This window comes from Delphinapterus leucas, chromosome 10, assembly GCF_059928025.1.
Source record: "Delphinapterus leucas isolate spDelLeu-1000000601 "Yukka" chromosome 10, BTC_Dleu_Yukka2, whole genome shotgun sequence".
In the NCBI taxonomy this organism is placed as follows: domain Eukaryota; kingdom Metazoa; phylum Chordata; class Mammalia; order Artiodactyla; family Monodontidae; genus Delphinapterus; species Delphinapterus leucas.
The window spans coordinates 73,322,363-73,345,983 of record NC_143138.1 but is presented as its reverse complement, the minus strand read 5'-3'; the positions used below and the strand labels follow the sequence as shown (position 1 = coordinate 73,345,983).

Sequence of the window (23,621 nt, the reverse complement as noted above, 5' to 3'; positions counted from 1 at the left end):
TCAATGAACAATTACCATTGTTGTATTAATTTTTAAAAGACCAAACCAAGTAAGTCAAAGATGCTTTCATGAACTCTGAAGATAGAATAAAGAGAATCCATATAATCTTACTTTCAAGATATGGCAGCTCATACTACCATTGTTGGAAATGACTGCATTAGGAACCTAAAATTGCCTAAGTTTTGCTAAATGGGTTAAATAAATATTTGCAAGATTGCTTGTTCTTTTTTATTTTTTAAAGAAAACATTAACTTGGCGATTTGGCATGGTTTTTTTTGTTTTGTTTTGTTTTGTTTTGTTTTTTTGTGGTACGCGGGCCTCTCACTGTTGTGGCCTCTTCTGTTGCGGAGCACAGGCTCCGGATGCGCAGGCTCAGCGGCCATGGCTCATGGGCCCAGCCACTCCACGGCATGTGGGATCTTCCTGGACCGGGGCACGAACCCGTGTCCCCTGCATCGGCAGGCGGACTCTCAACCACTGCGCCACCAGGGAAGCCCGATTTGGCATGTTTTTACCCCAAGAAATTATTCTTTTTCTTCAGTCCTTGTGGTAGTTTTTTGTTTTTGTTTTTAAATTAAATTGAGAAGTTACATTTTTTTCCAAGTAGAAGTGAGTAAATGCTTTGGGGAAAAGTGTAAATTGAGAGATAATCCCTAGAATGCCTTTCACTGTGTTTTAACATTCTTTGAAAACAATGCAAACTTATAAAATCACTATCACTGTCCTAATTTATTGACATGATCAGTACTCTTTTATGAAATACTTGACATTATATTCATTGCTTACTGTTTACACAAATGTTAAACGTAGTGTTGATCAATCAAAAAGAGGTCTCTGTGACCCTCCTGTATTATACAGAACAGTTGATTATACCCACAGATTAAAAAATACTCTGTCAAATAATTGTTAAGTATGTTAACAGAGAAGCTGAAGAGGGATTGTGGTTCCCTTAAAGGCTGACTAGCAGCATCAGAGTTGAGGATAGAACCATTTTCTGTTTTCTGTCCTGTTAATAGGCTTTTTTGTTGTTGTTGTCCATAATATTCCCCATTGTCTTTTTTTCTCAAATCATTCAGTTGCTTTTCTGTGGTGGTATTTTGTTACATGTTTGCCTCCATGGATTCCCCCCTTTACCTTATATATTCTTCAATGAAAATAAAACGTTAAGTGAAATGTTTATCTTAATCTTCCAGAGTATCAATGTCTCATTTACTGAGACTTCATTTTCATTAGTGTATACACAGAATTATCTCATATGTAGTAATAATTATTTCCAGATATTTACTGGGATCAAACTGCATTTTTTTTTTTTTTTTGGCCACGCTGCACAGCATGTTGGATCTTAGCTCCCCAACCAGGGATCAAACCCAAGCCCCCTACATTGGAAGGATGGAGTGTTAACCACTGGACCACCAGGGAAGGAAGTCCCCAAACTGACTTTTAAAGTCCATGGGATGTGTAGTGATGTCCTCACTTTCATTTCTGATAATGGTAATCTGTATCCTCAGTCTGGCTAGAGGCTTATCAATTTTATTCATCTTTTCAAAGAACCAGCTTTTGGTTTAGTTGATTTTCTCTATTGATTTCTGTTTGTTTTTTTTTTTTCTTGGCTGCACTGCGTGTCCTTCAGGATCTTAGTTCCCTGACCAGGGATTGAACCTGCCCCCTGCAGTGGAAGCGTGGAGTCCTAGCCACTGGACTGCCAGGGAATTCCCACATTTAAATGTTTTTGAATTATGTTTGGAAAACTGGTTGGCTATTAGGAAAGATTTTCCCTCTTGAGTTGCCATGTGGGTCTTATGATAAACCAGTAGTGCAAACTTTTATCTTTCATTATATATGGGTTTTGGTTTTGTCTCAGACTAGTTTGTAGGGAATTTCTGCCTGTATTTCATAGCTGGAGAATGTGAGATCTAAAGGTGTCAATTTCCACCAGGGAGATTTTCCCACAGTAGTGTTCTTTGGACTTCTCCCCCTTATATTATGTTGCTCAGAGATCTACCTTTGGACTGAAACCACCACATTTTGATGACTCAAAAACGTCACCAACCAGTAAAATTCTTGAAAATTTGAAACAACTGATTTTAGTTTCTAGAATTTTAAAGAACATCACATAGCCAGAAATGATTTATTCACTAATGAATTATGAACTACCAGTGTGTATGTCTGTAGTGGCAACTGTATAAGAATTCATTTAGGGCTTCCCTGGTAGCACAGTGGTTGAGAGTCCGCCTGCCAATGCAGGGGACGCGGGTTCGTGCCCCGGTCCGGGAAGATCCCACATGCCACGGAGCGGCTGGGCCTGTGAGCCATGGCCGCTGAGCCTGCACGTCCGGAGCCTGTGCTCCGCAATGGGAGAGGCCACAGCAGTGAGAGGCTCGCATACCGCAAAAAATAATAATAATAAAAAAAAAATTTTAAAAAAAAGCATTTAACAGGATAATATGTTCTGTAATAGTAGTTTGTCATTGATAACAAAATTTTCAGAATGTTAATTCCTATAGCAAGAACTTGTAACGTCGTAAAATGTGGTTCACCAGAGTTACTACTTTCCATATTTTATAATTAAATGTACTAAAAAAAATCTAAATGTAATAGAAAAATTCAATCACAGAGATGGCTTTAAACATTTAAAACATTTCTGAATAACACTTTATTCTAGCTCATATACAAGGACATTTTGGTATGCTATTTATACAGTTTTCTTAGTGTTCCCTACATTTGGACTAACCATACTAACATATCTATATGCTAGAGATTTGACCAAAGTATATGCACTTCAAAATAATATTCTATATTCTAATATTCTGAAATGCCTGTGTACAATCTGATCATTGTTTAGTCAGCAAATATCAAATTTAAAGTATCAGGATGTGGAATGTTTGGTAAGTGTTTAGAATTTTTCTGACCAGAGTTCCATCTAGCTAGCTGTGGTGTTAATACAGGACCTGTATGTTTTTCTCATGGGCATGAGGATGTCATGTTACACTTTTATGTTTCTCAACTTTTTTGCTTAAACTTTTTCTCTCAACTTACTGTAATAAGTCCTGTCAACATGTTTGTTTGAAAGCAAACCAAAACCAAATATTAAAACGGAAAAAAAAATTGCAAAAGAATCAGATTCTGGCTTCAATATATTATTTCTATATTTGTGAACTGATGTTAAAAAATGCTTTCAAGATGCTTTTTAGGAAGGCACAATTTGGTAGCATCAATTTTTCACTTACAGCCTTTTCTAAACAAGATCCCAGGAAACTGCCACCCTAATTTTTCCGGCACGTACTTTTAAGCACTTCAAGTTTCAATCTGAAGTGCAACTAAAACCCTCTCATTCTCAAAATTACTAAGAGTAAACAATACATTGGATAGTGAGCAGAATATGAAAATACAGGTTACTTTGTCAAAAGATGAAAGTTCTTATGGTATCGGGTTAGAGACTAAACGTGGAACGAAGGCCTTCATGACTGGAAAATCAGAGCTCTTGAAGTGAGCTCTAGCTATCTAAGCTTAGAAGTTAAATGCAGAAAAACGAGAACATTTTGGTTCTTTTGAACAAGAGCGCAACAGCTAAAACATTAAAAATAAGGTATGGTGATAATTGAGTTAGAAAAGCTCAGTTACTACTCTAGGCTAGACTCTAATCAGTAAAACTATACTTTGTAATTTTCAAGAGTTTGGCTTCATATTTAAAATTTTTTTTACAGTATGTAATTACATATACAGTGTTCTGTAACTCAAACTATAATGCTCAAGTCTATAAGAAGTTTATTCGAGAGATGCTCAAAAGCCCCACTACTACTCTCCCTTTCTCCTATTTAGAAAAAAACAACAATTTTGAAAATACTTGTAGCACAGAAATGCTCCATGGTTCATCCACAACTGCAAGCCCGTATCAATAGGCAGTTTCTCATATCTAACGTATTGTGTTATAGTCTAACATATGTCAAATACCCTGTTGATTTATGAACATTTTCCATGGGCAAGGGTGTTAAAGACAACAGGATCAAGTTGACGATGGTATTGTTCACTTTAAATACTAAATTGTGCTTGCATACTGAAAGTTAAAATGAGCTGCAAGTAAGAATGGGAATATAAATATGTCCATTTGTACCATACACTAAAAATTAAAATCCTAAGAGAATGAAGATGCCTTATGATAACTGAAAAATGAAAGATGAGAAGCAATAGGAATTGGTAATGGTATATTTTAATTTTTTGTTAAAGCTCTGAAGTTGTATTAAATTGCTAACCAAATTGAGGTAGAGGTAGACCCTAATGTTATTCCTTCCATGTGTCAGAATAAGCCTCTCACTTTAACTTGTATGCGCTTTCCCCCTAATTATATATACATGATTTAATTTGAAATGTGTGTTATGATAGAAAAATTACAGGATCATTCAAATGGTTATTTTTTTTTACAAAATTCTTAATTACTAGTAAAAAAAAGTATAAAAAGTACCCAATGTTCTTCTTGCTAGTCATAAATATATGTTTTCCTCCAAGTGTAGAAAAAAAAGGGTAGAGAAACTATATTATGCAACCATTATGATAGTCATGTAATGAAGACACTAGAACATAACTCGCATGGTAAGAATATTTTACCTTAGTGCCTAGTTTTCCTCTTTGAAGGTTACACATAGCTTTGATTCATATTAAATTTCCTACTAAAGCAGATTTAAATTCCATCAGACACAAATCTATTTCCATTTTAAATCACATACAAGTGCTAAGTGATCAGAGGGATGGGAAACACTAGGTAAGGCCTGGTGGGTGGTAACTTCTTCATGAGTAGGTAATGGAATCACCTGTTCAACCTCTAAAGCATTTAAGTCAATGAAAATGTAATCCAGACATCCATGAAAGCCACCAACGTAATTTGTGTAAGCAGGTTCACCACAAGCACTTTTCAGTTTGAAGAAATGGGTAAGAGACATGTTGCATCGTTCCTCTTCCCCATTGGAAGTCCAGTCTTCATGATCCTCTGGAATATTGCCACTGACGACAAAGTGATACATTCCTGTTGATGGGGTACTATTAAAGTCCCCACAAAATATAACTGGTATGCTGGGATACAGATCACAAGAGACGTGTCTAATGTGAGCCAAGGCTACTGTCATTTGAATGAGACGAATGTACCCACCTATGAATATAAAAAACATTAATGTTAAGTACTTTCTAAAGTTGCCTTTAAGTTAAAAAAAACAAAGAAATTAAAAAACAAACCACAGTATCTGGGTGACATTCAAGATATGTATTTGTATGTGTGGGGAGGAAGTGGATGAAGGTGGTCAAAAGATAAAACTTCCAGTTATAAGATTACTGGTATTGGGGATGTAATATACAACACAATGGCTATAGTTAACACTGCTGGGTGGTATATTTGAAAGGTGCTAAGAGAGTAAACCCCAGAAGTTCTCATCACAAGGAAAAAAACCTTTTGGGGGATATTTATATGAGGTGATAGATTTTAACTAAACTTATTGTGATAATCATTTTGCAATATGTATAAGTCATTATACCATACACCTTAAATTGTATAGCGCTGTATGTCAACTATATCTCAATAAAACTCAGGAAAAAAAAGATGTATTTGTGTAAAACAGCTTTTACCGACGTTACGTTACCACGTTCAAGCCACTTGAGAAAACCAATAAAACTTACCTTTGGGGTGCCAGTAGAGATGGGTATTAGCAACACATATCTTTTGAGAAGAGTCCTTTGTAGACTGAAGAACAGAAACCTAAAATAAACAGAAAATGCCAAGTTCAGATGCTATTTCCCAATCTGAATTTTTAAAAAATCTAAAACTATATGATGAACTGACATTTTATTCCATATGCCTCCCTGCTGATGAAGTATGATTGAAATTATGAAATTTAATTTTAAGTTTTGGAATATAAATGAATGGGATTCAGCATAACATTTTAGTAACAGTCCAATACACAGAGGTAGCATGAATACATTTTAGATGACAACACTAAGGTTGGAGCCCGTGTTTTAATGTGGGTAAGCGTGGGCTTTGGAGTCAGGCAGAACTCGCTTTGAATACCCACTCTACCATTTACAGCACTGAGACCTGGAGAGGGACACTTCTTTTTCCTAAACCAGCTTCATCATGAGTAAAAAAGAGACAATATCATCCACCTCAAGGAGGACATTTAATTGTGTGGATTCAATTAAATAAGCTTACTCAGAGGTGCATGAGACACAGTAGGTGCTCAAAAAATGGCAGCTGCTCTTCTTACTATGAACAAAACCAACTACCTAAAAACTCTGGACAACAGAGTTTTAGAATAACATCTATAAAATGGGAACATTAGGATTACTATGAGCCAAAATTAAAATAACAGCTAATATTTACGGAGCACTTTGTACAACATGCCAGAGACTTAAAATTCAAATTCTTTAAAATGTGTCAAAACAGTGTTTGGCAAGTAGTAAGAAAATATTAGCTATTAAATTATTGTATTTAGCTAAACACTAAATCATAAGCACTATGAAAAGTTCCTGTTTGTCTTGTTCAAGGCAACCTGTAGTGTGCCTGGCGCATTACAGGTACTCAATAAGTATCTGCTCAATGATGAAGGAAGGAAGGAAGGCTAAATTACGTGCTTAAGATACAAGAGCAAACACCTTTCAGTAAAATCTGGACTGTTTCTTCTCTATAAGCACCCCCGGCCCCGGCGCCCCTTCCAGAACGAGTATGTCGAGACTGGCGGAGTTACTCTACCTGAAGTACAGAAGATCTCTGGAGCACCCTCTCCTGCGCTGATGGGTACAAGGCCAGTTTCTCCAGCAGTTCTTTGTGAAGTGGGTCAGACTGCAGGGCTTCATGGAAAACAATGTCATGCTGGCTAAGGAGGCTGAACTTGGACTTCCGGTAGAAAGTGGCCAGGCCTTCGTGCTGCTTGATTCGAAACACGCCCTCCAGCCCAAAGGCCTCCAGGGCCGGCACCAAGCTGTCTGTAAACACGTTGCGGTCAACTTCCTGCAAACAGATGAGGTCGGCGTTGTAGCCCGTGAGTTCCTTTTGGATAAGGTTCTGGCGGTAGTCGAGTTCCAGGGCGTAAGGGGCACAGTACGGGTACAGGACCGTCCGCGAAAACTCAGTCTGAGCGTATGTGTCGGCCAGGATGTTGTAGGAGACAGTGCGGATGAGAGCGTCGTCCGTCACCTTCTTGGTGTACAGATGCCGGTGGTCAAAGGTGCAGGTGCCGGGCCCGGCCTCCACTGGACACACACTTTCCAACTCCCGGCTTGGCCCGAAGCGCTGCCCATTGCCTGGGGTGCAATGAAGTTTGAGCCGTAGCCCGATGTCGGCATTGGACGGGGTGTAGACGCGCTCGTCCACACCCGTCTCAGTCCAACCAGGAGAAGGCGAAGAGGGAGACAACGATGAGGGTCCTCCGCCCTCAGGTTCTGCCGCGCCGGGTTTGGTTTCCTTGTACCAGCGGAAGAGGGAGCCGGCGGGATCCCCAAATTCGACGCCGAGCTTGGGGCACACCGGGAAGCCGGCCATGATGTAGCGCGGCAACTGCAGCTCGGTGAAGGCGGGAGGGTTGCGCTCCACCTTGTACTTGACATCGCCGATCTGCAGCACCGCACCGTCCTGCCAGGCGTCCACATTGAGCACGTCTTCAGCCACTGCCTCCTCCCGGTAGTACAGCTTCACCACGGGTTCGCAGGCTGCAGCCGGCTCGGGCCCAGGCCCCACACAGGACACGCCGCCGCTTGCGTTTGGCCGGTTCTTCCTGCTCTTCTTGGCGGCGGCCGCCTTCGCGTGGCCTTTGAGGGCATTGGTAGCGATCCGGCTGAGGGCCCGACCCAGCGGCTCGCTCTGGTCGCGCTGCATGTTCTTGTGGCTGCCGTCGGCCAGCGCGAACGACAGACTTAGCTTAGGCTCCGAGGGCACACAGCGCACCACAGCGCGCTCCATCGCGCCTGCCACGGTCTCAGTCGCCGCCTCGGCCCGACTGTGCCGCTCCACTGCCGTACGGACCACACGAAGCGCGGAGCGGGCGCCTGGGAGCCTCCACATGAACCTGGTGGCCCAGAGGCTGACGAGCTCTGAGGCTGGGCGACCGTTAAGCGTCAGGTAGAAACAGAAGAGGCGCAGCCGCCGGTTCCGGAACCCATTCAGTCCCTCAACTTCCGGCCGGCGAAGAGAGGGCGTACTGTGCTCCTGCCACGCACTTTCGCCAGGCCCCCTTACCAGCTCCTTTTTTCCATAGTCACTCCTGTCTCTAATCCATCACAGCTTAATTTTTATCTACAACCAAAGTCATACGGATGGAAAAAATGAAGAAAATATAGAAGTTCCAGAGGGAAATATTAGACTCCATGTTTTTATCGAAAGTGCAGTTAGCGGGCGGAAGCGAAGGCGCGCCCAAGACGGAACTGGCTGGGGTGGTGTCACGGGTTTCGCTTCCCCGGCGGAGGCTGGCGCAGTTCCTGGTTGTTAACCCCGTGCCTTCTGGTGCTTGCTGGGGCTTCCTCGCGCGAGGGCGTAGGGAACTCCACCCGGATTGCCAGCCTGGCTTCGGGTGTGGAAAGTGTTGCTCACTTTTCCACAGCATTCCCGAGGCTGCTCACCGTCTTCCGAGGTGTGGTGGGTTCACCTCAGGCCTAGCCAGCGCCGACGCGCGGAGCAGAGCTTTTGTGGTAGTAACTACGAACGATATATAGTAGCTCCCAGTCAGTGAGCGGTGACTGTGCTAAAAACGTCTTTTACGGATGTGAGGACCAGAGAGATTAAGTTACCTGCTCAAGACCAAACAGACATTGCTGAATGAATGGCAGGAGACTGAGAATAGCCAGTAAGTAAGAGGATATGAGAAATGTAGCTTCTTTGAAAGCCAAATGAAGCAAGTATTTCAAGAAACAGATTTTGTGTTAAATATAATTAATACTCTGATTAACTGAAAAAAAAAAAACTCTTGAAGATTCAGAGAACAAATTGAGAATTCGCTTCTCTCGACAGGTGATATGTTTGTATGTACTTTCTCGTCTCCTACAACTAGAATGTTTATTTATTGGGTAATAATAAGCCATACCCTTTCCCCTGGCTTACAATAAGGAAAATAAGCCTTTTCTAAAAGAAGGATGAATTTTGCAGTCATTTGAAATGTATATTCCTGTCCTCCCCTCTCCCCACGCAGCAAGCATTTGACAAGGTAACGATGCCTGGTGGTATGTATGTAATCTGGGGCTACAGTGTAGTGTAAAAGTCATTACATTGTATCAGTTGACTTAAAATAAGTCTCAGTACTCCAGTTCATAGTATCATAGTACCCACATTAACAAATATGAATTTTGAAATGGCATTTTTCTTCATGCATCTTTGCAGAACTCAATCTTAAATAAGCTGAAAGGTAAAAGCCCTATTAGGAAATGTGGGAATTCCCTGGCGGTCCAGTGGTTACACCTCGAGGTTTTCACTGCTGAGGCCCAGAGTTCAGTCCCTGGTCTGGGAACTAAGATCCTGCAACCTGCTCCGGGAGGCTAAAAAAAAAAAAAACCACCCTATTAGAAAATGACTCTCCTCCAAGCAAGCTGATCTAATTTAACTCTGTAGCACTGTAGCAGTCTTAATCCGAGTTTGAGACACATGCCTTGAAGTGTCATACTTTCTTTTAGGGTTTATTTTTTTGATATTTAAATTTTTTCCAAGAGTAAAAATATATTTGTAGTGAAAAAAAGGTAATCTTCCCGCCTCTGACTTCTATGCATGCACAAACATTTATGAATTTATACCCTTCCCCCCACTTTTTTGCACAGATAGGAACGTAGTATACCCATGGTTCAGTTCCTTCCTCTTTTCACTATCTTACATTATCTTTTGTCAGTTCTTTCAAGAGAAAGTATCTGCAAGTGTTCTGAAAGTGTCACAACTTCCCAAAGAAAGTTTAATCTGAACTCTACAGACTTAAAAATAATAAATGGTGTGTTTATTTTATGAGGCTAAACTGTAGCACAATTATGTATATAAATTATATACATTATATAATTAAAATTTGAGATTACAAGACTGAACCAATACTATGCTTTTCCTCATGCCAAAAGGAGAAGCATCTAATAGAAATCATTTTATTCATCCATTCTCAATTCATACCAAGAAACACAAGCTAACTTTCACTAATCAAAAGTTACGGTTGTTGGAGTTATTTTTATTACTTATACATATATCTGCAGGAATTAGTGTGTGAAGACAAGTTTCTTGTAATTACCCTCACTTAGTTAATAACATTGGCATAGATCATTAATATACTTTTATCTTTTTTAACTTAAGGTCAACATGAAACTAATTTTGAGGGATAGCACTCAGAAATTTTGAGTAATTTTGGTGATATCACTTCAGGGCAATCTATTTGCTCATATATTCAAAATTTAATAATTTTTTTTTTTTTTTTTGGCTGCATTGGGTCTTCATTGCGCGTGGGCTTTCTCTAGTTGCGGTGAGCAGGGGCTACTCTTCGTTGCGGTGAGCGGGCCTCTCATTGTGGTGGCTTCTCTTGTCACGGAGCACAGGCTCTAGGGCACGCGGGCTTCAGTAGTTGTGGCATGTGGGCTCAGTAGTTGTGGCACACAGGCTTAGTTGCTCCAAAGCATGTGGGATCTTCCCAGACCAGGGATTGAACCCATGTCCCCTGCATTGGCAGGCGGATTCTTAACCACTGCGCCACCAGGAAAGTCCCCCAAATTTAATAATTTCTATTTGCTTTCTGTTTAAGGGAATCAATCTCTTCTATTTATTTGTTTTTTTTAAATTATTTTTTCCAGTTTTACTGAGATATAATTGATATATAACATTGTATTAGTCCAAGGTGTACAGCATAATGATTTGATATAGGTATATATTGCCAAATGATTACCGCAATAAGTTTAATTAACATCCATTATACCAATAGTTACAATTCTTTTTCTTGTGATGAGAACTTCTAAGATCTATTGTTTGCAACTTTAACATATACTGTAGTCACCATGTTGTACATTATATACCCAGAGCTTGTTTGTCTTATAACTGGAAGTTTTTACCTTTTTGATCACCTTCATCCATTTCCTCCATCCATCCCTACCCCCACACCAATCTGTTGTCCGTATCTATGAATTAATTTTTTTTTGATTCCACATATAATCGAAATCATACAGTATTTGTCTTTGTCTGACTTATTTCACTTAGCATAATGCCCTTGAGGTCCATCCATGTTGTCACAATGGCAGGATCTCCTTTTTTATTGTTGAATAATATTCCATTATATATCTATATCTATATATCTATATCATTTCTATATCTATATATCTTACATTTTCTTTACCCATTTATCCATCTATGGACACTTAACATTTAGGTTGTTTCCATGTCTTGGCTATTGTAAATAATGCTGCACAGAACATGGGGGTGTAGAGACGTTTTTGGGATATTGATTTTGTTTCCTTTGTGTGTATATATAACCAGAAATGGAATGCTGAATCATACGGTAGTTCTACTTCTAACTTTTTGAGGAACTTCTGTTTTTATAATGTTTTCCATAGTGACTTCATCAATTTACAGTCCCACCAACAGTGCTATTTGTTTCTTATATTTTAAAATATTTATCATAATTTATGATTACATTATATATTAATATACTATATAGTATAGTATGTATATGATACAGCTATATCATTTTTCTCATTTTTAAAATTGAGGTACAACTATATCACTTAATATAAGTATAATTAATGTTACTATAACAGCAATCATAAACTTAGTTCGAAGAAAAGAAATTCAGTCAAAGAACTTACGTAAAACAACACAGTTTAGCTCCATAAAGAACTCTTAAGCATATGGACTCATTTCTTTTTCCTGCACTCCCATTCTTAATTTTGAAATAACAATACATAGTTTAAAGCATAGTAAGTTTGTTTCATAAGTTCTCTTAGCATCTTCATCATTTCTATTAAGAAATAGAAAAAAACTTTTTGTATAGTATTGGAGAATCATATTTTTGTGTTGTTATCCATAAGTGCTATTATATAATCAAGCCTGGGCTTCCCTGGTGGTGCAGTGGTTAAGAATCCGCCTGCCAACGCAAGGGACATGGGCTCGAGCCCTGGTCCAGGAAGATCCCACAGGCTGTGGAGCAATTAAGCCCATGAACCACAACTACTGAGCCTGTGCTCTAGAGCCTCTGAGCCACAACCACTGAAACCCGTGCGCCTAGAGCCTGTGCTCTGAAATAAAGAGAAGCCACCACAGTGAGAAGCCCACACACTGCAACAAAGAGTAGCCCACACACACTGCAACTACAGAAAGCCTGCACGCAGCAACAAAGACTCAACATAGCCAAAAATAAAATAAATAAATTTATATTAAAAAAAAACCCTTACCATTGAGGACGATGTTGGCTGTGGGTTTGTCATATATGGCCTTTATTATGTTGAGGAAAGTTCCCTCTATGCCTACTTTCTGCAGGGTGTTTATCATAAATGGGTGATGAATTTTGTGGAAAGCTTTCTCTGCATCTATTGAGATGCTCATATGGTTTTTCTCCTTCAGTTTGTTAATATGATTTATCCCATTGATTGATTTGCATATATTGAAGAATCCTTGCATTCCTGGGATAAACCCCACTTGATCATGGTGTATGATCCTTTTAATGTGCTGTTGGATTCTGTTTGCTAGTATTTTGTTGAGGATTTTTGCATCTACATTCATCAGTGATACTGGCCTGTAGTTTTCTTTCTTTGTGACATCCTTCTCTGGTTTTGGTATCAAGGTTATGGTGGCCTCGTAGAATGAGTTTGGGAGTGTTCCTCCCTCTGCTGTATTTTGGAAGAGTTTGAGAAGGATAGGTGTTAGCTCTTCTCTAAATGTTTGATAGAATTCGCCTGTGAAGCCATCTGGTCCTGGGCTTTTGTTTGTTGGAAGATTTTTAATCACAGTTTCAATTTCAGGGCTTGTGATTGGTCTGTTCATATTTTCTATTTCTTCCTGATTCAGTCTTGGCAGGTTGTGCATTTCTAAGAATTTGTCCATTTCTTCCAGGTTGTCCATTTTATTGGCATAGAGTTGCTTGTAGTAATCTCTCATGATCTTTTGTATTTCTGCAGTGTCAGTTGTTACTTCTCCTTTTTCATTTCTAATTCTATTAATTTGAGTCTTCTCCCTTCTTTTCTTGATGAGTCTGGCTAATGGTTTATCAATTTTGTTTATCTTCTCAAAGAACCAGCTTTTAGTTTTATTGATCTTTGCTATCATTTCCTTCATTTCTTTTTCATTTATTTCTGATCTGATTTTTAGGATTTCTTTCCTTCTGCTAACTTTGGGTTTTCTTTGTTCTTCTTTCTCTAATTGCTTTAGGTGGAAGGTTAGGTTGTTTATTCGAGATGTTTCCTGTTTCTTCAGGTAGGATTGTATTGCTATAAACTTCCCTCTTAGAACTGCTTTTGCTGCATCCCATAGGTTTTGGGTCGTTGTTTCTCCATTATCATTTGTTTCTAAGTATTTTTTTATTTCCTCTTTGATTTCTTCACGGATCACTTCACTATTAAGTAGTGTATTGTTTATCTCCATGTGCTTGTAGTTTTTACAGATCTTTTCCTGTAATTGATATCTAGTCTCATAGCATTGTGGTCAGAAAAGATACTTGATACAATTTCAATTTTCTTAAATTTACCAAGGCTTGATTTGTGACCCAAGATATGATCTATCCTGGAGAATGTTCCATGAGCACTTGAGAAAAAAGTGTATTCTGTTGTATTTGGATGGAATGTCCTATAAATATCAATTAAGTCCATCTTGTTTAATGTTTCATTTAAAGCTTGTGTTTCCTTATTTATTTTCATTTTGGTTGATCTGTCCACTGGTGAAAGTGGGGTGTTAAAGTCCCCTACTATGAATGTACTACTTCCGATTTCCCCTTTTATGGCTGTTAGCATTTGCCTTATGTATTGAGGTGGTCCTATGTTGGGTGCATAAATATTTACAATTGTTATATCTTCCTCTTGGATCGATCCCTTGATCATTATGTAGTGTCCTTTGTCTCTTCTAATAGTCTTTATTTTAAAGTCTATTTTGTCTGATATGAGAATTGCTACTCCAGCTTTCTTTTGTTTTCCATTTGCATGGAATATCTTTTTCCATCCCCTTACTTTCAGTCTGTATGCGTCTCTAGGTCTGAAGTGGGTCACTCGTAGACAGCATATATATGGGTCTTGTTTTTGTATCCATTCAGCCAATCTGTGTCTTTTGGTGGGAGCACTTAGTCCATTTACATTTAAGGTAATTATCGATATGTATGTTCTTAATCCAATTTTCTTAATTGTTTTGGGTTCATTATTGTAGGTCTTTTCCTTCACTTGTGTTGTGCCTAGAGAAGTTCTTTAGCATTTGTTGTAAAGCTGGTTTGGTGGTGCTGAACTCTCTCAGCTTTTGCTTGTCTGCAAAGGTTTTAATTTCTCCATCAAATCTGAATGAGGTCCTTGCTGGGTAGAGTAATCTTGGTTGCAGGTTTTTCTCCTTCATCACTTTAAATATGTCCTGCCAGTCCCTTCTGGCTTGCAGAGTTTCTGCTGAAAGATCAGCTGTTAACCTTATGGGGATTCCCTTTTGTGTTATTTGTTGTTTTTCCCTTGCTGCTTTTAATATGTTTTCTTTGTATTTAATTTTTGATAGTTTGATTAATATGTGTCTTGGTGTGTTTCTCCTTGGATTTATCCTGTATGGGACTCTCTGTGCTTCCTGGACTTGATTAACTATTTCCTTACCCATATCAGGGAAGTTTTCAACTATAATCTCTTCAAATATTTTCTCAGTCCCTTTCTTTTTCTCTTCTTCTTCTGGAACCCCTATAATTCGAATGTTGTTGCGTTTAATGTCACAGAGGTCTCTGAGACTGTCCTCAGTTCTTTTCATTGTTTTTTCTTTATTCTGCTCTGCAGTAGTTATTTCCACTATTTTATCTTCCAGGTCACTTATCCGTTCTTCTGCCTCAGTTATTCTGCTATTGATCCCATCTAGAATATTTTTAATTTCAGATTGTGTTGTTCATCATTGTTTGTTTCATCTTTAGTTCTTCTAGGTCCTTGTTAAATGTTTCTTGCATTTTGTCTATTCTATTTCCAAGATTTTGGATCATCTTTACTATCATTATTCTGAATTCTTTTTCAGGTAGACTGCCTTTTTCCTCTTCATTTGTTAGGTCTGTTGGGTTTTTATCTTGCTCCTTCATCTGCTGTGTGTTTTTCTGTCTTTTCATTTTGCTTATCTTACTGTGTTTGGGGTCTGCTTTTTGCAGGCTGCAGGTTCATAGTTCCTGTTGTTTTTTGTGTCTGTCCCCAGTGCCTAAGGTTGGTTCAGTGTGTTGTGTAGGCTTCCTGGTGGAGGGGACTAGTGCCTGTATTCTGGTGGATGAGGCTGGATCTTGTCTTTCTGTTGGGCAGGTTCACGTCTGGTGGTGTGTTTTTGGGTGTCTGTGGACTTATTAAGATTTTAGGCAGTCTCTCTGTTAATGGTTGGGGTTGTGTTCATGTTGTGCTAGTTGTTTGGCATAGGGTGTCCAGCACTGTAGCTTGCTGGTCGTTGAGTGAAGCTGGGTGCTGGTGTTGAGATGGAGATCTCTGGGAGATTTTCACCATTTGATCTTATGTGGAGCTGGGAGGTCTCTTGTAGACCAGTGTCCTGAAGTTGGCTCTCGCACCTCAGGGGCACAGCACTGACTCCTGGCTGCAGCACCAAGAGCCTTTCATCCACACGGCTCAGAATAAAAGGGAGAAAAAGTAGAAAGAATTAGTAGAAGTAGAAAGAAAGAAAGAAAGGAGGGATGGAGAGCAGGAGGAAGGAAGGGTAGGAAGGAAGATAAAGTAAAATAAAATAAAGTAAGATAAAATATAATAAAGTTATTAAAATAGAAAATAATTATTAAGAAAAAAATTTTAAAAACCCAACCACAACAACAACAAAATGGACAGATAGAACCCTAGGACAAATGGTGGAAGCAAAGCTATACAGACAAAATCTCACACAGAAGCATACACATACTCACAAAAAGAGGAAAAGTGGAAAAAAATCATAAACCTTGCTCTTGAAGTCCACCTCCTCATTTTGGGATGATTCGTTGTCTAAAGGAGGGAAGGAAGGAAAGAAAGAAAGAAAGAAGATAAAGTAAAATAAAGCTATGAAAATAAAAAATAATTATTAAGAAAAAAAATAAAACAAAACAAAACCAACGGATAGAACCCTAGGACAAATGGTCAGGGCAAAGCTGTACAAACAAAATCTCACACAGAAGCATACACATACACACCCACAAAAAGAGGAAAGGGGAAAAAATAATAAATCTTGCTCTCAAAGTCCCCCCTCAATTTGGGATGATTCGTTGTCTATTCATGTATTTCACAGATGCAGGGTACATCAAATAGATTGTGGAGATTTAATCCACTGCTTTTTAGGCTGCTGGGAGAGATTTCCCTTTCTCTTCTTTGTTCACACAGCTCCCGGGGTTCAGCTTTGGATTTGGCCCTGCCTCTGCATGTAGGTCGCCTGAAAGCGTCTGTTCTTCTCTCAGACAGGACGGGGTTAAAGGAGCAGCTGATTCGGGGACTCTGGCTCACTCAGGCTGGGGGGAGGGAGGGATATGCACTGCGGGGTGGGCCTGCGGCGGCAGAGGCCAGCGTGACGTTCCACCAGCCTGAGGTGCGCCGTGCGTTCCCTCAGGGAAGTTGTCCCTGGATTCCGGGACCCTGGCAGTGGCGGGCTGCACGGGCTCCCCGGAAGGGGGGTGTGGATAGTGACCTGTGCTCACACACAGGCTTCTTGGTGGCGGCAGCAGCAGACTTAGCGTCTCATGCACGTCTTTGTGGTATGCGCTTTTAGCCGCGGCTCGCACCCGTCTCTGTAGCTCCTTTAAGCAGCGCTCTTACTCCCCTCTCCTCATGCACCAGGAAACAAAGAGGCAAGAAAAGTCTCTTGCCTCTTCGACAGGTCCAGACTTTTCCCCAGACTCCCTCCTGGCTAGCCGTGGTGCACTAACCCCCTGCAGGCTGTGTTCACACCGCCAACCCCAGTCCTTTCCCTGTGCTCTGACCGAAGCCTGAGCCTCAGCTCCCAGCACTGCCCACCCTGGTGGGTGAGCAGACAAGGCTCTTGGGCTGGTGAGTGCTGGTCGGCACCGATCCTCTGTGCGGGAATCTCTCTGCTTTGCCCTCCGCACCCGTTGCTGTGCTCTCCTCCGCGGCTCCAAAGCTTTCCACCTCCGCCACCCACAGTCTCCCCCCGCGAACGGGCTTCCTAGTGTGTGGAAACCTTTCCTCCTTCACAGCTCCCTCCCACTGGTACACGTCCTGTCCCTATCCTTTTGTCTCTGCTTATTCCTTTTTCTTTTCCACTACCCAGGTACGTGGGGAGTTTCTTGCCTTTTGGGAGATCTGAGGTCTTCTGCCAGTGTTCAGTAGGTGTGCTGTAGGAGTTGTTCAACATGTAGATGTATTTCTGGTGTATCTGTGGGGAGGAAGGTGATCTCTGCATCTTACTATTCCGCCATCTTCCCCTCGTCCCCCGGAACATACATTTTGATAATTACCTTAAATGTAAATGGAATAAATTCTCCAACCAAAAGACATAGACTGGCTGAATGGATACCCCCCAAAAAATACCTGTATATATGCTGTCTACAAGAGATCCACTTCAGATCTAGGGACACATACAGACTGAAAGTGAGGGGTTGGAAAAAGATATTCCATGGAAATGGAAATTAAAAGAAAGCTGGAGGGCTTCCCTGGTGGCGCAGTGGTTGAGAGTCTGCCTGCCGATGCAGGGAACACGGGTTCATGCCCCAGTCCAGGAAGATCCCACATGCCGCGGAGCGGGTAGGCCCGTGAGCCATGGCCGCTGAGCCTGCGCGTCCAGAGCCTGTGCTCCGCAGCGGGAGAGGCCACAACAGTGAGAGGTCTGTGTACCGGAAAAAAAAAAAAAAAAAGCTGGAGTAGCAATATTCATATCAGACAAAATAGACTTTAAAATAAAGACTGTTACACGAGACAAAGAAGGTCACTATATAATGATCAACGGATCAATCCAAGAAGAAGATACAAAAATTGTAAATATTTATGCACCCAGCATAGGAGCACTTCAGTACATAAGGCAAATGCTAACAGCCATAAAAGGGGAAGTTGACAGTAACACAATCATAGTAGGGGACTTTAACACCCCACTTTCACCAATGGACAGATCAACCGAAATGAAAATAAATAAGGAAACACAAGCTTTAAATGATACATTCAATAGGATGGACTTAATTCATATTTATAGGACATTCCATCCAAAAACAACAGAATACACTTTTTTCTCAAGTGCTCATGGAACATTCTCCAGGATAGATCATATCTTGGGTCACAAATCAAGCCTTGGTAAACTTAAGAAAATTGAAATCATATCAGTTATCTTTTCCGAGCACAACTCTATGAGAATAGATATCAATTACAGGAAAAAGACTGTAAAAAAATACAAACACATGGAGGCTAAACAATACAGTACTAAACAAGGAAGAGATCACAGAAGAAATCAAAGAGGAAATAAAAAAAATACCTAGGAACAAATGACATTGAAAACACGATGACCCAAAAGCTATGGGCTGCAGCAAAAGCAGTTCCAAGAGGGAAGTTTATAGCAATACAATCCTACCTCAAGAAACAAAAATCTCAAATAAACAACCTAACCTTCCACCTAAAGCAATTAGAGAAAGAAGAACAAAAATAACCCAAAGTTAGCAGAAGGAAAGAAACCACTAAGATCAGATCAGAAATAAATGAAAAACAAATGAAGGAAACAATAGCAAAGATCAATACAACTAAAAGTTGGTTCTTTGAGAAGATAAACAAAATTGATAAACCATTAGCCAGACTCATCAAGAAAAGAAGGGAGAAGACTCAAATCAATAGAATTAGAAATGAAAAAGGAGAAGTAACAACTGACACTGCAGAAGTACAAAAGATCATGAGAGATTATTACAAGCAAATATATGCCAATAAAATGGACAACCTGGAAGAAATGGACTAATTCTTAGAAAAGCACAACCTTCTGAGACTGAACCCGGAAGAAATAGAAAATATAAACAGACCAATCAGAAGCACTGAAATTGAAACTGTGATTAAAAATCTTCCAACAAACAAAAGCCCAGGACCAGATGGCTTCACAGGTGAATTTTATCAATCATTTAGGGAAGAGCTAAGACCTATCCTCAAACTCTTCCAAAATATAGCAGAGGGAGGAACACTCTCAATCTCATTCTACGACACCACCATCACCCTGTTACCAAAACCAGACAAAGATGTCACAAGAAAAGACTACAGGCCTATATCACTGATGAACATCGATGCAAAAATCTCAACAGAGTACTAGCAAACAATCCAGCAGCACATTAAAAGGACCATACACCATGATAAAGTGGAGTTTATCCCAGGAATGCAAAGATTCTTCAATATACACAAATCAATCAATGTGATACACCATATTAATACACTGAAGGATAAAAACCATATGATAATCTCAATAGTGCAGAGAAAGCTTTCAACAAAATTCAACAAACACCCAATTATTATAAAAAACCCTCCAGAAAGTAGGCATAGAGAGAACTTACCTCAACATAATAAAGGCCATATATGACAAACCCACAGCCAACATCATTCTCAATGGTGAAAAACTGAAAACATTTCCTCTGAGATCAGGAACAATACAAGGTTGCCTACTCTCACCATTATTATTCAACATAGTTTTGGAAGTTTTAGCCACAGCAATCAGAGACAAAAAAGAAATAAAAGGAATACAGGGCTTCCTTGGTGGCGCAGTGGTTGAGAGTCTGCCTGCCGATGCAGGGGACGCGGGTTAGTGCCCCGGTCCGGGATGATCCCACGTGCCGTGGAGCAGCTGGGCCTGTGAGCTGTGACCACTGAGCCTGCATGTCCGGAGCCTGTGCTCCGCAATGGGAGAGCCCACAACAGTGAGAGGTCCGCATACCGCAAAAAAAAGAAAAAAGGAATCCAAATTGGAAAAGAAGAGTTAAAACTGTCACTGTTTGCAGATGACACGATACAATACATACAGAATCCTAAAGATGCTACCAGAAAACTACGAGAGCTAATCAATGAATTTGCTAAAGTAGCAGGATACAAAATTAATGAACAGAAATCTCTTGCATTCCTATACACTAATGATGAAAAATCGGAAAGAGAAATTAAGGAAACACTCCCTTTTACCATTGCAACAAAAAGAATAACATACCTAGGTATAAACCTACCTAAGGAGACAAAAGACCTGTATGCAGAAAACTATAAGACACTGATGAAAGAAATTAAAGATAATACCAACTGATGGAGAGATATACTATGTTCTTGGTTTGGAAGAATCAACATTGTGAAAATGACCCTACTACCCAAAGCAATCTGCAGATTCAATGCAATCCCTATCAAACTACCAATGGCATTTTTCACAGAACTAGAACCAAAAATTTCACAATATGTATGGTAACACAAAAGACCCTGAATAACCAAAGCAATCTTGAGAAAGAAAAAGGGAGCTGGAGGAATCAGGCTCCCTGACTTCAGACTATACTACAAAGCTACAGTAATCAAGACAGTATGGAAGTGGCACAAAAACAGAAATATAGATCAGCGGAAAGGATGGAAAGCCCAGAGATAAACCCACACACATATGGTCACCTTATATTTGATAAGGGAGGCAAGAATATACAGTGGAGAAAAGACAGCCTCTTCAATAATTGGTGCTGGAAAGCCTGGACAGCTACATGTAAAAGAATAAAATTAGAACACTACGTAATGCCATACACAAAAATAAACTCCAGATGGATTAAAGACTTAAATGTAAGACCAAACACTATAAAACTCTTCAAGGAAAACATAGGCAGAACACTCTATGATGTAAATCACAGAAAAGTCCTTTTTGACCCACCTCCTAGAGAAATGGAAATAAAAACAAAAATAAACAAATGGGACCTAATGAAACTTAAAAGTTTTTGCACAGCAAAGGAAACGATGAAGAAGACGAAAAGACAATCATCAGAATGGGAGAAAATATTTGGAAATGAAGCAACTGACAAAGGATTAATCTCCAAAATGTACAAGCAGCTCATGCAGCTCAATATCAAAGAAACAATCCAATCCAAAAATGGGCAGAAGACCTAAATAGACATTTCTCCAAAGAAGATATACAGATTGCCAACAAACACATGAAAGAATGCTCAACATCATTAATCATTAGAGAAATGCAAATCAAAAGTACAATGAGATACCATCTCACTTCGTTCAGAATGGCCATCATCAAAAGATCTACAAACAATAAATGCTGTGGATTGTGTGGAAAAAAGGGAACCCTCTTGCACTGTTGGCAGGAATGTAAATTGATACAGCCACTATGGAGAACAGTACGGAAGTTCCTTAAAAAACTAAAAATAGATCCACCATATGACTCAGCAATCCCACTACTGGGCACATACCCTGAGAAAACCATAATTCAAAGAGTCATGTGCCATAATGTTCACTGCAGCTCTATTTACAATAGCCAGGACATGGAAGCAACCTACGTGTCCATCGACAGATGAATGGATAAAGAAGATGTGGCATATACATAGAATGAAATATTACTCAACCATAAAAAGAAATGAAATTGAGTTATTTGTAGTGAGGTGGATGGACCTAGAGTCTGTCATACAGAGTGAAGTAAGTCAGAAAGAGAAATAACATATGGTAACACATACATATGGAATCTAAAAAATAAAATTAAATTGTTCTGAAGATCCTAGGGTCAGGACAGGAATAATGACACAGATGTAGAGAATGGGCTTGAGGACACAGGGAGAGGGAAGGGTAAGCTGGGATGAAGTGAGAGAGTGGCATTGACATGTATACTCTACCAAATATAAAGTATATAGCTAGTGGGAAGCAGCTGCATAGCACAGGGAGATCAGCTCAGTGCTTTGTGACCACCAGAGGGGTGGGATAGGGAGGGTGGGATGGAGACGCAAGAGGAAGGGTATATGGGGATATATATATATACGTATAAGCTGATTCACTTTGTTATAAAGTGGAAACGAACACAACAATGTAAAGCAATTATACTCCAATAAAGATGTTAAAAAAAAAGATACCATTAAGAAAACGAAAAGGCAAGCTACAGGCCAAGAGAATATATTTGCAAATTATCTGATAAAGGATTTGTATCCAGAATGTAAAGAACTCTTACCCCTTAATGATAAAAATGGAAATATTCCAATTTTAAAATGGTTAAAAGATCTAAATAGACATTTCATCAAAAAAAAAGATATGTTAATGGATAATAAGCACATGAAAAGATATTCAACATATTTGCACTTAGGGAAATGCAAATTAAAACCACAATGAGATACCACTGTATGTCCATTCAAATACCTCGAATAAAAAAGATAGACAATACCAAGTGTTGGCAAGGATGTGGAGAAATTGGAATGCTTATATTTTCCTGGTAGAAATGTATAATCTTTCAGCCACTTTGGAAAACAGTTTGATAGTTTCTTAAAAGGTCAAACATACACTTATCATTTATCCCAGCAATTCCTACCAATGAGAAATGAAAATGTATGTTCATCCAAAGATTTGCACACAAATGTTCATGGAAGGATTATTCATAATAGCCCTGAACTGAAAGCAATCCAAATGTCCATCAACTTGTGAATGAATAAACCAAATATGATATATCCATATAATGGAAGACTATCCATCAGTAAAAAGGAATGAACTTCTCTCACATACAACATATAGATGAACCTCAAACACATTATTAAGTGAAAGAAGCCATACACAAAAGACCACATAATACATGATTCCATGTATATGAAATTTTCAGAAGTTGTAAACCTATAGAGACCAAAAGCAAATCAGTGGTTGCCTAGGACTGGAGGTGGGAGTGAGGATTGACTGTTTATGACGTCAAGGGAACTTTCTGCAGTGATGGAAATTTTTTAGAACTGGATCTTGGTAATGGTTGCACAACTGTATAAATTTATTGAAAAACCCATTGAATTGTATACTTTAAAATGGTGAATTCTATAGTATGTAAATTATACCTATTAAAACCTGTTTGACAAAAGATGTACATTGTATTAGTTAGGATCTAATGAGGGAAGCAGAAGATTAAGATTATAACCAGTAGATTATATATATACCCTATATGTATCCATTGTTTGTATGTTTATATATAGGGTTTCTTACAGGGAACTGGCTTATGTAACTGTAGGGGCTCATGAAGCAAGTCCACAATCTGTAAGGGCAGGCTGTCAGGAAGGAAAGAGCCAGAAAGGGGAGAGCACCTGTACACCTAGCTGCTGTTTGGAGTCTAACTCAGGGCATGTCTAAAACTTTTTAAAAGGACTTCCACTGACTGAGTGAGACCCACACAGATAATCTCCCTAGATTAACATCAATTTACAGGGGACTTGAATTACATCTGCAAAATCTCTTCACAGCAGCCCTAGATTAGTATTTGATTGAGTAACTGGGAGAAGGTGAGTGCATGATATAATACTGTCCTCTGTTCAGTTCTGTAGTTTAGCCTAACCAAATTGACATGTCAAAAAACCATCACAGAAAGACAA

At 39.5% G+C, this 23,621-nt stretch overlaps 2 protein-coding genes across 2 annotated transcripts in view; one reads left to right on the top strand and one right to left on the bottom strand.

The window, feature by feature from the left end:
• Nucleotides 1-3,121: 3,121 nt before the first annotated feature.
• On the bottom strand, nt 3,122-8,353 carry PDE12 (phosphodiesterase 12). The gene is made up of 3 exons (XM_022572810.3): nt 6,731-8,353; nt 5,662-5,740; nt 3,122-5,140 (listed from the first exon to the last, which is right to left on the bottom strand). Exons 1-3 carry the CDS (start codon nt 8,036-8,038, stop codon nt 4,698-4,700), a joined length of 1,830 nt encoding a protein of 609 aa, XP_022428518.1. The 5' UTR covers nt 8,039-8,353; the 3' UTR covers nt 3,122-4,697.
• Nucleotides 7,969-23,621, top strand: part of DNAH12 (dynein axonemal heavy chain 12) — a 232,994-nt gene continuing 217,341 nt past the window's right edge. Inside the window, exon 1 of the mRNA XM_022572785.3 lies at nt 7,969-8,980. The gene's annotated coding sequence lies outside the window, so the exon portion shown is untranslated. The remainder of the gene's footprint in view (nt 8,981-23,621) is intronic.